This window comes from Alligator mississippiensis, chromosome 1 (assembly GCF_030867095.1).
Source record: "Alligator mississippiensis isolate rAllMis1 chromosome 1, rAllMis1, whole genome shotgun sequence".
Classification (NCBI taxonomy): domain Eukaryota; kingdom Metazoa; phylum Chordata; order Crocodylia; family Alligatoridae; genus Alligator; species Alligator mississippiensis.
Window position 1 is genome coordinate 392,535,645 of NC_081824.1, and position 12,834 is coordinate 392,548,478.

Genomic DNA, 12,834 nt, shown 5'->3' on the forward strand with positions numbered 1-12,834 from the left:
TTGAATATATTCCAAGATCTCCTTTTTACACTCGATTTCCATCAAAGGTATTTCTCTCCTTTTGATCATACTAATGTGAAGCTTTCGAGTTCTGCTAGATTCAAAATAAGACAACTAAGAAATATCAGTAGCAAATGAATGTCTTCTATCTTCAGTTTACTAGGAAACATCACCCATTCCTCTCTACAATCTGCCCACAATGATACATGTGTTTAGTACCTGCAGACTCAGTAGATGCAAATCATTATGGCAAGGGACAGAAGTTACACATAAACCAGTTTCAGTGATCAGAAACTGGTTTAAACCTGTAACAGAACAGAAGTTCAGTGCACAAAAACCGGCTTAAAAATGGCCAAAACGGGTTTAAGATAAACCTGGTTGAAAGTAATATCAGACTTAACTGATTTGCGTCAAACTGGTTTATGCAAATTATGTGCCAGACCCCTTCATGGGTTAAATTAAACCAGAGTCCCCCAGCATCCCAGAATGCTCTGCAGCCCTGGGCTGGGATGTGCTGTCTGCTCCACCCAGAAGGTCTTGCCCCACCCTTCTGCTTTGTAGATACAGGCCTGGCATGCCCCCTGAGGCAAAGGGAGCAGGGAGAGGGTTTACTCCCTCCCTCTTCCACTGGGGGACTGTAGCTGGGGTCTGCCTGGCTGGAATGGAGCAGCCCCTGTCAGGCATTCCCTCCCTCTCCAATTCAGTAGGGGTGTGGCCACTTGGCAAGGCCTCATCATCTCTCTGCCTCACCCATGGGTGAGGCTGGGGCTGTGAGGCTGAACTGGGCTGGCCCACAGACACTGCTGAGAGGCCAGCCTGGCCTTCAGCTTGAACTGCGGTCATGGGAGCTGCATGGCCAGATTGCTCTCTGCTCCCCACGTTCAGGCTGGGTGGGGCTGTCATGGAGCCGTGACCTCGTGGGGATGGCCCCAGCCACGTCATGGGGGCAGGGCCCTTCCCAGCTGGCTGCAGCTCTGTGACAGCTGGGCCCAGAAGCACAAATGGCAGTTGGCTGGGCTAGCTTGGAGGTGCCAGCAGGCCCGGAGACCAGCAACCACCACTGCACCCCATAACCCCAGCATTTGTGATCTCAAACTGAAAGAAACTTCTTCCGCTTTGCTCCAGGGCCCAACTGTGTCTTTACACTGCTACAGTACTGTGTTCAATTTTGGGCCCACACTTCAAGAAGGCTTTGGAGAATCCAGCACAGAGAAACAAAACTTATTAGGGGCTAGGGAGGCATGGAAAAATGTGGATTTGGGGTTAGGTTTTTTTTACTGAAAATTGGGAATTTTTTAAATCAGAGAAAACCAGGATCACTGCTTATGAGGAAAGGCTAAAAGAACTAGGGGCTTTTTTGTCTGAAGAAGTGGGGATTTGATAATAATCTTGAAATACTTGAAGGGTGATTATAGGAAGGATGGTGCTGGGCTTTTCTTTGTGGCTATAGGGGACAGGACCAAGAGCAATGCACTCAAGCTTCAGCAGATAAAATTTAGGTTGGATGTTAGGATGAACTTTCTGACTATCAGGATCTTTGTGCCTTGGAATAGGCTACCTGGAGATATTGTGGAATCCCTATCCTTGGAAGTTTTCAAGAGCAGATTAGACAGACACTTGACTGGGATGCTTGAGTCAAGGATCCTGCCTTGAGCTGGGGGCTGGACTAAATGACCTTGTGAGGTCCCTTCCACACTTGCTTTCTAATGATCCTATACAGTGCATTGAGGCTGCTCTGACATGCTGTCATTACATGAGAAGCTGCTCCAGTGATCTGTAATTACATGCAATTCCAATGTGTTGGAGCAGACTTGATTAATCAAGTCTGCTGGAGAGTGGTAACTACCGCAGACTCCAGCATCATGTGTATCCATGTCCCCGTACTGAAAAATGGTGGTGTGGGCTCTTTAACTAAAGCTTGTTGAATGCTCTGGGTGCTTTAATTAAAGCACCTCTTCCTGTCTCCTGGAGAATGTGTATAAACACTCACATTTAGTAGAAGTGGATCAAGTGCGGATAGATTTTAATGAATGAAAAGCATAATGCAAGCATGCTAAACTTCATAAACAAGATTTACAGGTAACCTAAGCTTGCAAGGACCTTAGTAGCTTCTCAAGTATCGTGATTTTTGTTATGTTTTTCTAACATAGAAGGCATAAATACGCTTTCCTTTTCCCCATCAGGCATGAAGATCTTCATTTCTCACGTTTTTTTTCATTTTCAAAACTACTTATTATAATCATTTTAAGTATATTTCATCCCTCTAATACATTGATTCTCTGGTGTCCTGTATACCTAGGACACCAACAGTTTAATTGGTTGGAGATTTAAATGTGGTTAAATGTGGTTTGTTGTTTGTCTTGGCGTACAATGATCTATGCTACACAGGGTGCTGACAGACATGCAGCTCCCCACTGTAACTCATGGTGCTTAACAGGAAGCACCATGAATTACAGAGATCCCCCTGACCCAACTAATGTTCTCCATTGGGTCTGAGGGGCTGGATGATTGAGCTCCAGTCTGCACGTCTGCAACCTCACTTCCCTACCTCTCCCACCCTCACCATGCTCTCAGCTCTAGCGCTATCTTCAGGGTGGGAGGGAGAGAAAAGAGGGGAGGAAGTTTGGTTTGGGGTTTGCCCAGCCTGCACTGGAGGAGAAGGATGGGTGGACTAAAGCCCCTCCTGAGGTGGGAGGGGCTCCAATCCACCTGCTTCTCCCTCCAGCATAGGCTGGACAAACCCCAGACCAAACTCCATCCCCTCCTTTCCCCTCTCCCATCCTGAAGACAGCACCAGGGGCAGCAGCCCAGCCCTGCTCCCAGTGAGCACTGACCAGTTAATGAAGTTGTTCTACTTTGGAGCACCTTCATATAAATCCTTTTGTAATGAGGGTTCATGTGTTGTGCGATTGGGCACTTTTAAAGTGCTCTGCAGCTGTGTACTTCTGTCAGGGAATGACTGTAAGTGCTTTCCAGGGGTCAACTGCGTGACAAAACGTCACTTCTGTCAGCACCCATTATGTCTTTTGCTTTGTACATGGGACTAGTCAAAGGAACATTTTTTATGCAGCAGAAGCACCAACAACAGAAACTTCAAAACGTAAATAAAACATACTATTTTTTTCTTCTACTCTGTGGTAGGAAATCACCTTTTCCCTGTGTACTATAGTGACAAGGGCTACATTGTTGTGGTTCTTATTCACTACATACTGACAGATCATTTTTACATTGGTGAGTGTAGTGCAAAGTAACAAATCCCTGGGAGATAACCACATCTAATTAACATGGTAACATGGTAGAAAGGTGTTTATCCATTTTCAGATTTGAAAAAGACTCTGATATGCATACTGTGTAATAACCTATTAAAAACCAATACAAAAAGCACTATACCTATGATTCATAGCAAATAGTTGTGTTATGATGTACAAAGGATTCAATAACCATTAAAATTGCAATCCTATGAGTAAAATTTTGATAAATAGAGGCCCCAAGTAGAAGAACAAAATTACAGAACTACAAAGGACATAATACTTGCTGAATGTGAAAACAATGACAGAACATGGTTTGCAAAGGCAGCATATCCGATTTGTCATATAATTTTATTCACAAGCTGCTAGAATGGTGTTAGCTACATACAAAAGTCTGTTTTAAGTCATTTTGTTGATTTATATTTCAAAACTTTAATCACAATAACTCATAGTTACAATATGGCTAGTTTTGTTTACTTATTGGCATTTATCATGGTACTTACAGTAGCCAGTCTAGAAAAAAATGATTACAGTAGGGTTGATATTGTAATACTTTACAACCCATCAACTCTTCACATCAAACCATGAAATAGGTGTTAGTCTAATAGATATCATTCTTAGAAGTCATCAGGTTTCAAATGCCTTCTTTGAATTTTATAGCATATTTGGTGACATGTAGTCTTACACATTAGAATGTTTTTTTCCAAACTTCAGTTACTATTTTATATATAAGAAAAAAAAGCTTAAATTAACCGAACAGACATACACATCTATAACCATATAGATATATGTGCATGCTTGCACACACATGTATGTGCAGTTATTTTAAACTATTTTGTAGAGCTAAATATTTCTGTATAGTACATTACCAGAGGTTACTAATACCTTCGGAATGTGTATTCATCATTAAAATCTTTACAAACGTCTTGACAAATGACATGCAGTTCAAGTTTCAAAAGTAAAAAAGTTTTTTCCCCCCTCCTCTTATTTCTGGTGCACACTTTGCTCCTATCTAATGTTCTCCCAAATAGGACATATTCACTCAGATCAGTACGTGGAAAAAAAAAATCTTTCTTCTGTTTGCTTTAAAGGGCTTTTGGTCTTTTTTTTATCACTGAATACTGAGAGCCAAATCGAGGCACAAGGGACTTTGCAGTCCAGCTGTTGTGGCATAAATCAATATTTAAAATGCACAGTAGTGATTTTTCTTCCTCTGAAAGTAGGGCTTTATGTTCTGAATTTCTTGCTCTGTTGAAATACAGAACTTTGCCTAGGCTAGAATGAAAACTCTAATTCGGGTTTATACCAAGTTTACTAGCTCGGTGATGAGTGAGAGGAACATTAATAGAACTTTTGCTAAATGTTTGACTCCTGTGCCCCTCTGGGGGATTAATCAGGCTGTGGCTTCTCAAGAATAAGAAGCAAAAATATTTCTAGTTGACTTAGGGAAAGCTTGCCTTTACCCCTTCCACCTGCACTCACAGAGGGTTTGATTCAAGAGACTTTTGATGGTTCACTAAAGCAGGAGTTAAAGCTGGTTGTAGTAGAAGAGTATCCTGAGGAAATCATGAACTTTTTGATTATTTTCTTAAAGGAGAAACCCTCTCTTTTCTCCTCCAAACAACTAATTTCAGCAAGGCAAGTGGTTTGCAGGCACGCTGTGTATCATTTTATTGCCTGCAGCCTTTCATGCATTTTATATGATGATTTATGAGCTAGAAGGTGATGACACGCTATCCAGTTTTGCCACTGTATCCCTCTCCTAGCTATTCACCACAAAACCTTTCCTTCTGTAATGATGTCCCAGTGGCACAGTGCCCTTTGCAACACTCCTCCCCGTTGGGTAGATGCCCCCAAGGCGAATTTCTCTGTTCTGATGGAACCTCCCTTGGGTTTAGCACTGTTTGAATGCATTCATGGCAGATATAAAAGGTGAGGAGCAGATGTGGTGTGCTATTCTTCTTTGACACACAGGGGTCTTCTCTCTGGTGTTTCCCACTATGGAAGGAGCAGGAAGCCAAGAGGCTAATGAATGAAGCTTGCAAAAGAAGTCGTTAACCTGTAACCTTCTCACAGGCAGCACACAGTCTATTAAGTTCACACACGCTTATGATTCATGCTTTTTTTGTTTGCTGCTCCTGATGCATTTCCCAACCCTCCCCATTGTGGTTTTAGTGCCATGGAGCTGCCTCAGAACCAAAAGCATCATCAGCATCACGATAATGTTAACAGTATCAACAATTACATTGACAATAATGACAATGATATTGGAAACAGCATAATTAATAATATGAACAATATTCATGAAGATGACAATAACAATAATGCTAATACTGATATTGATAATATTAATAAAGATATTGGTAATTATGACAGCAGTAATGGTAATATTATTACTAATATGAATAATAATAATGACAAAGATCATGTTAATAATGATATTCATAATGATATTAATAATAATGATCATAATGACAGGGATAATGGTACTGTTAATAATATGAATAATGATTATGACAATAATCATGTCAATAATGGTATGAATGATAATATTAATGATATTCATCATAATAGCAGGGAAAATAATTATGACATGAATGATAGTGCTGTTAATCATGTCAATAATGGGATGACTAATGATATTAATAATGATATTGATCATAACAACATGGATAATGGTAATATCATTAATAGTATGAATAATAAGGATGACAATAATCATGTTAACAATGATATGAATAATAATATTAATGCTATTGATCATAATGACAAGGATAATGGTATTATCATTAATAGTATAATATCATTAATAGTATACTAATTATTATAATAGTGAATGATAATGATGACAACAACCTTGTTAATAATGATATGAATAATAATGATATTAATGCTATTGTTCATAATGACAAGAATAATGGTAATATCATTAATAGCATGAATAATAATGATTACAATAATCATGTTAATAATTATATGAATAATAATATTAATTCTATTGGTCATAATGACAAGGGTTATGGTAATATCATTAATAGTATAATAATTATTATAATAGTGAATAATACTGATGAAAATAATCATGTTAACAATGATATGAATAATAGTAGTGATCATCATAATGAGAAGGATAATGGTAATATAATTAATAGTATGAATAATAATGATGACAATAATCATGCCAATAATTATATGAATAATCATATTAATGCTATTGATCATAAGGACAAGGATAATGGTAATATCATTAACGTGAATAATAATTATGAAAATAATGTCAATGATACTACTAATAATATCCATGATACTATTGATAATAATGACAACGATTTGGGCAATATTATTATTAATACATATCTTATTAATAACAAAGACAATCATTGTGTTAGCCATACATACAATAATACTAGTAGTAGTCCTATTGATGATGGTAAGTATAAGGGCAGTAGTATGAGTCATATGGATAATAATATTCGTAAGGAGAACAGTAACGCTAATAATGATAGTAATATCAATGGTGACGTGGAAACTGATGACAATAATACCGGCCATAGTAATAATATTGATAATGATGATAGTAATGATGACAATGACAATGCTGCTGGTAATAGTAACAGTGACGACACGACACCACGAATAACTCTGGGTGACAGCCCCCCCGCCCCCGCCCGCTCCCTTGCAGGAGGCCGAGCGAGGCGCCCCCCAGGGCCCGGGGCGGGTCTGCGTCACAGACCGGGGAGGGGGAGGCGGGAAGCGCTGAGGCCTCCCGGGCTGAGGCGGGGGGGAGGGGGGGGCAGGGATCCCAGCTCCCCCTCCCCTTCTCCCTCCCGCCCCTGCACAGAGCCTATAAAACGGCGCTGCCTCCTATCGCCTGCACTCGGGCTGCGCTGGCCCGAGGCGGAGGCGGCCCTGAGGTGCTTGCTGCTCTGCCCCTGCCCCCACGCTTCGCCGGTGCCGCCGGTCCTGAGGCGGCTGCTCAGCCTCCCTGTGTGTGCGTGTCTGTGTGTGTGCGTGTGCGTGTGCAGCGCGTGTGCCTCCCTCCTCCTCGCCCGCCTGCTCCTCTCCCCGCCGCCGCCAAGCTCCGCGCCCTTCCACCTCGGCTGGGGCCAAGCCCCCGCCGCCTCCCGCCCCGCTGGGCCGCGGCAGCAGCAGCAGCAGCAGCAGCAGCAGCAGCATGTCCGGCTCGGGGAGGAAAGACTTTGACGTGAAGCACATCTTGCGCCTCCGCTGGAAACTGTTCAGCCACCCGTCGGCGCCCGGCGGGCCGGCGGGGGGCGGCTGCCTGCAGCAGGACGGCGGCTTCGAGCACTGGGGGCCCAGCCAGAGCCGCCTGCTGAAGGGCCAGGAGCGGGGCAGCGGCGCCTTCTGGAAGAAGCCTTCCTCGTCGTCGTCGTCGTCGTCCTCCTCCTCGTCCTCCTCCTGCTGCCCCAGTACCCCGCTCAATGGCACCCTGACCCGCCTGCAGCCCGGCGGGCATGGGCTGGGCCAGCCCCAGCACCCGGCGCCCAGGACCATCTTCTACGTGGAGGCCCTGGAGGAGGAGGAGGTGGTGGTGCCCGGTGGGATGGAGGTCGCCCCGGAGCAGGAGAAGAAGGCCCTGGGGGTGCCAGAGGTGAAGGAGGGCTACTCGGATGGCAGCGGCCAGGCAACAGGTGAAGGATGTGGACACAGGTACAGTCATCCCCCTAGGGAACAGCCCGGGGTGGGATGTGGTGGGAGGACAGTGGTGACATGTGCCAGGAGGTGCCTTGGTTCCCTCCCAGCCACCTCCAACTGTCTCACTCTGGGTCGGGTGAGTTTGATGGAGCCAATAAAAAAGTTACTCGGGGTGTCCTCACCTCTAACCAGGGGTGATCATCTGGAGAGCTTGGCTCCCACTGTGGGTGCCACGCAGTGGGGCCAGCCCAGTGGATGCCACAGGCGACAGGCTTGTTGGCAACTACTTTCTCTTTTTCCATCTCCCCCCCAGCTCATTATTTTACCCACAGCGGAACACAATGAGAAACCTTCGAGGTAAAGTCACCAGCATGTTATGAGGCAGGGCTGGAAGGGATGGGCCAGTGCCTGAAACGTGCAGACAAAAGTTTGATCAAAAAGTAAGCAGCAGCCTGAAGGTGTGATTCCTTGTTTCCTTCCTTAGTTACCTGCTTGCTAAAGAATAGTTGGCTTGGTATTGTCTCGCTTCAAGTGTATTGCCTGGGTAAGCAAGTCGTGGGACAACCCACTGAATAGAAAGTTAAGTGTGTCCCTTAAAAATTTGGGGCTGGCCATCCCTAGGAGGGTTAGTTGTATCTGGGAAAGTTTATGGTTAACCATGTACTTACCAGAACTAGAAAGTTGCTGTTAGACACTTGCTTTTCTTATAGGAAAGTTTTTCCATCAGGTGGTTGGTTTTCTTGCTCTCTGGAGGAAAAATGCAAGCAAAATATAAAATAATAACTAATTCCTTCGAAGGCTGAAGTGTAAATAGCATAGAATTCAAAGTTTTCCAGGGACTTTGATGCAACTGAGGCTAAAGCATAGGTCCCAGAGGACCTTCAACTCCACATTAGTCTGTCTCAACTTGCCTTCCTTTTCCTATTATTTAAGCCATTTTAATTGCATTTTTTTTCTCCTGTACATTTTCTTTATAAACTAAATGTGCAATTTTATTTATAAAAAGAAAGGAACATCTTAACATTTCATGGATCCCATAGATGATTCCTGTTCACTGCATTACAAATGAAGTTAAAGTTAAGTTAAATATGTTATTATATACCAAGACAACTCTGTTTAAATAATCTCAAACTGCATTAGTTAACATTAAATCTCCGTTTGGCAGAAAGCACTTTAGAGTATGTGGAGAAACACAATTCAACTTATTTTCTAAAGCCAGGCTTTTCATAAAAAATCAATTATTATAGTTCATTTCACAGTAACTACTTTGTTTAAACAACTGCAGTACATTCAAGGCTCAAGTCAGAATATGTTGTTAAAATCGGAGGTCAGTGATGCTAAAGTTTTAACCTATACTGGAGATAATCATTCAAAACCAGTTGGATGTTTAATATAGTATTAAAGACACAAATTATTAGCAAGGAAAACTACTCACTCTTCATAATAAGTACTTGAACTGCACTCATCGGGTAAAAAAATGTACTTGGTTCTTGTATATTTTCTTTACACATCATTGACTTAAGGGTCCTCAGAGATTCTGTAGACTGGGCAAGGAAAAAAATATTTCCTATCTTACTGAATGTTAATGGAACTACTTAATTTCTTCATGAGGACAGGTATGATAAAATTGATTTTCTCATTATATATGCATTTTGTGATAATGTGTTATTGATGAAAAATGTGTGTTCTTGAGTTTCCAAACTGCGTGGGCTCTATATTTCTAATTTATTGACACTTCAGTAGTCACCATTGCTGCCATTGTTTTGTTCAACTTCTGTATTATAGAATATATACTGAGTAGATAAAATGGTTAATGCGTTAAATACACTTTTCCCTCTTGGGGGGGAAAAATTGTATTGTTTACAATAATTTTATAATCCAGGGGTTTTTTTTTCCCCCCGCCGGGATAATAGCTGTCTAACTCTTTCAGTTTTGAATGCCATGGTGAGACATTAGAAAGTACTGAGAATTTGTTACGGTTGGGTGTCATCAGTGTATCTTTCTGATATCATTCTGCACAGTGTACTACATATAATTCTACAGTCATTAAAAATGTTTAACACCCAATTTGAACGTACTCTAATCTGTTTTGACCAGTCAGAGTCCTCTTTTCTACAGAAGCAACATTTTCTATAATTAGTACTAACTTGTATCACTTCATTGTGTCTATTGCATATATGATCCATACTTCACTTTTGAATAAGAGGTTGTGTTCAGATTTGTGACACAAATGCCCACCCTTCAAGTACGTGCCAGTACACTTTGTCAATTTTAAGTTTGTTCAAGTTTTGGCTCCCTTGTTCACACATTTTGACGTGCAACTCAAGACTGCTCTATACTTCAAATTTCCAGTTGATAAATGGTTCCAAGGGTTTGCCATTTCATTTTGTGATGTCAGAATATATTGACAGCCTTTCAAACTTTTGTGAGTAAGAGACTTTCCTATTCCAGAATGTACCCATGGTTGGGACTCTCAGGATGTGGGTGAACCAGCTTCAAGTTACTGTTCTGCTTGGCTTGGACAGGGACGTTTAGTTCAGGTTTTCCACACTTTGTTTGAGTGTCTTTGGCTCTCCCATATGTGGTCTGTCAGAAATTGACCAGAAATTCTATCTGGGAACAGAAAGGCTGGACTAAATTTTGTCTAAACATATGCATAAAGTGTGTGTGTATATATTTTCACTGACCCTGCAAACTCTCTTACTACAAAACTAATTTTTTTAAGGTGGCATATTTTATACCTATAATTATCTTAACTCATGGGTTTTTAAAAAAGTTTTTGTTTAAGCAGAAAATGATAAGTCATTTTAAACTGTATATTTCAGAATGGTATTACAGCTATGTTATAAGAAATATAAAGGCATGTATATAGTAACAAATCGTTTATGAAAACTAAGGAAATATTTGCTTTTTCTTCATGAGAATGATGTTTTTATTTATAAGAACATTTTGTTATGAATGTGTTTTTTGGGGGGGGTTGGGTTTTGTTTTTTGTTTTTGTGGGGTTTTTTGTTTTTTTTGCTAAAATTTTAAATAAATATTTCCATATGTGGTGTCTTTGAAAGAATATACAATTCTTTAAAGTTAATGCATTCTTAACATAAAGGCAGTCTGACATAGAGTTAGTTCCTTATGTGTATAATTAAAGCCATAGTAGGCATATCAGTAGCATCTTCATGCGTAGACTAAATGTATTATATCACTTATGGCTGATATGAACCTTATTTCTCCCTTTGCATTCTGATGTGCACTCACAATCCAGGAACAAGAAGAGTTTTCCATTTTATTGACATAAAAATGTTATGCTCGTGGTTTTTAACAACACATCTCTTCTTGGTAATTCGCAGCTCTTGACAAAGGCTCAGTCTTTACATCTGTACTAAAAACTTACCTATTTATCTTAGTTACTTGAACTCCTTATTTTAATTGTACTGTTCTGTGAAATACTGTCCAGTCCCTTTCATGATGGATACTATGCAATTTTGAACAAATTTATTTTAAAAAGCACATATAGTTCTATTGTTCATCTCTAAAGAATTTTCTGTGTGGCTAATCCCGCAAACATTATGCACGTGATTAATGTTATATATGAGAGCAGAAAAATGTGGATTTTGGTTTAGTTTTTTCAATCCAAAAATTGGGGATTTTTTTTTAAGTTGGAGAAAACCAGGTTCCCTGGTATTCAGTAAATAAAATGCAATTTATTTATTGTGCTTGAAAGATTACATAGGTCGCTTAGAAATAACCATAGCAGACAAATCAAGCATGATCTGTAATAGATTTTTTTCCATGTAGTTTATTAAGAAACATTGTTAAGGTTAGGATTAGTAAGGTCCAGAATTAAGATGGCTCATGCAACTTTAATTCACCCCTATGCGTATTTGTATAGTGATACAGTTTTAAATTACATGGTGGCATACATAGGTTTTCTACAGGACCCGGTCTTATTCAGTGCAAAAGATTTACATACTAATTTAAAGGGGAAGAGTGAATATTTTAGGTTCTCCGTATTGTTTAGTATGTAGCACCATGCCTCATTTACTTTTCAGTATTCAAGACTTACCATAGAACAGATTTATTAACTTACCTATGGACTTTTCTGTGGCATTTATTACTGAATATCTGAGTGCTTCAAATGCAATATGAAATTATTCTCAATACTATTGTATTTTTCAAATAGAAAGCTGAATCACAAAGACTCTCACTCCTAATTTTCAGTGAAAAAAACGGAGTTGCCTAGAACTTATTTTTTCAGAGTAAAGAGCAATATACTGCTAGCACTTTTTATGGCTGCAGCACATTAGCTTCAGTTGCATCTGTGAGCGCTTTTCTAACTCCAAGAGTTGCAAGATCCTGCAACCAAAGAGCACTTGAGAAAGTTTGGTTTAAATGACATATCATCTTATAGAAACTCTGTGGCAAGGATAGAATCCAATTCTCTAGGGAATCATTCAACTATGGAAATCTTAAGTGCCATTTTTGTTCCTTGATCGTTCAACACACAGTTTTCAACTTCTGCAAGGGTCATATACACAACTGTCTCCTTCATAATATACCCCTGATTCAGTTTTAGTTTAGGTATGTGATTGTTAACTAATGACTGAATTATAATACATTGCAATTATAACGCCATGTGCACTTGAGTGCTCAATTAAGGTTACTCTGTGGAGATAGTACATGTACTTTCTGCTCAGCACTAGGTGCTGAGAGAGAAAAATGATCATGCTCAGTGAGAAAAGAATATTTTTAGAAATTATCTGCTAAAAGCAGATGCCTCAACTGAGCATGGTTGAACTGTTAATTAAAAAAGCTTATAACCTAGACAAAATGTGGTAGATTTGCACAGTTGGCAGAAAGCACCCCTCTGACACAAAGCCCTTTTGCCTTTCCCTCCAGGAGAGATCAGTCTTTCTGCAAATGTCATTAAAAT

General features: G+C 40.3%; 1 protein-coding gene across 1 annotated transcript in view; it reads left to right on the plus strand.

The window, feature by feature from the left end:
• Positions 1-7,028: 7,028 nt before the first annotated feature.
• The window catches only part of KLHL1 (kelch like family member 1), a 556,958-nt gene continuing 551,152 nt past the window's right edge, over positions 7,029-12,834 (plus strand). Inside the window, exon 1 of the mRNA XM_019488567.2 lies at positions 7,029-7,919. Within this exon, the coding sequence (XP_019344112.1) occupies positions 7,423-7,919 (497 nt within the window). The 5' untranslated portion in view covers positions 7,029-7,422. The remainder of the gene's footprint in view (positions 7,920-12,834) is intronic.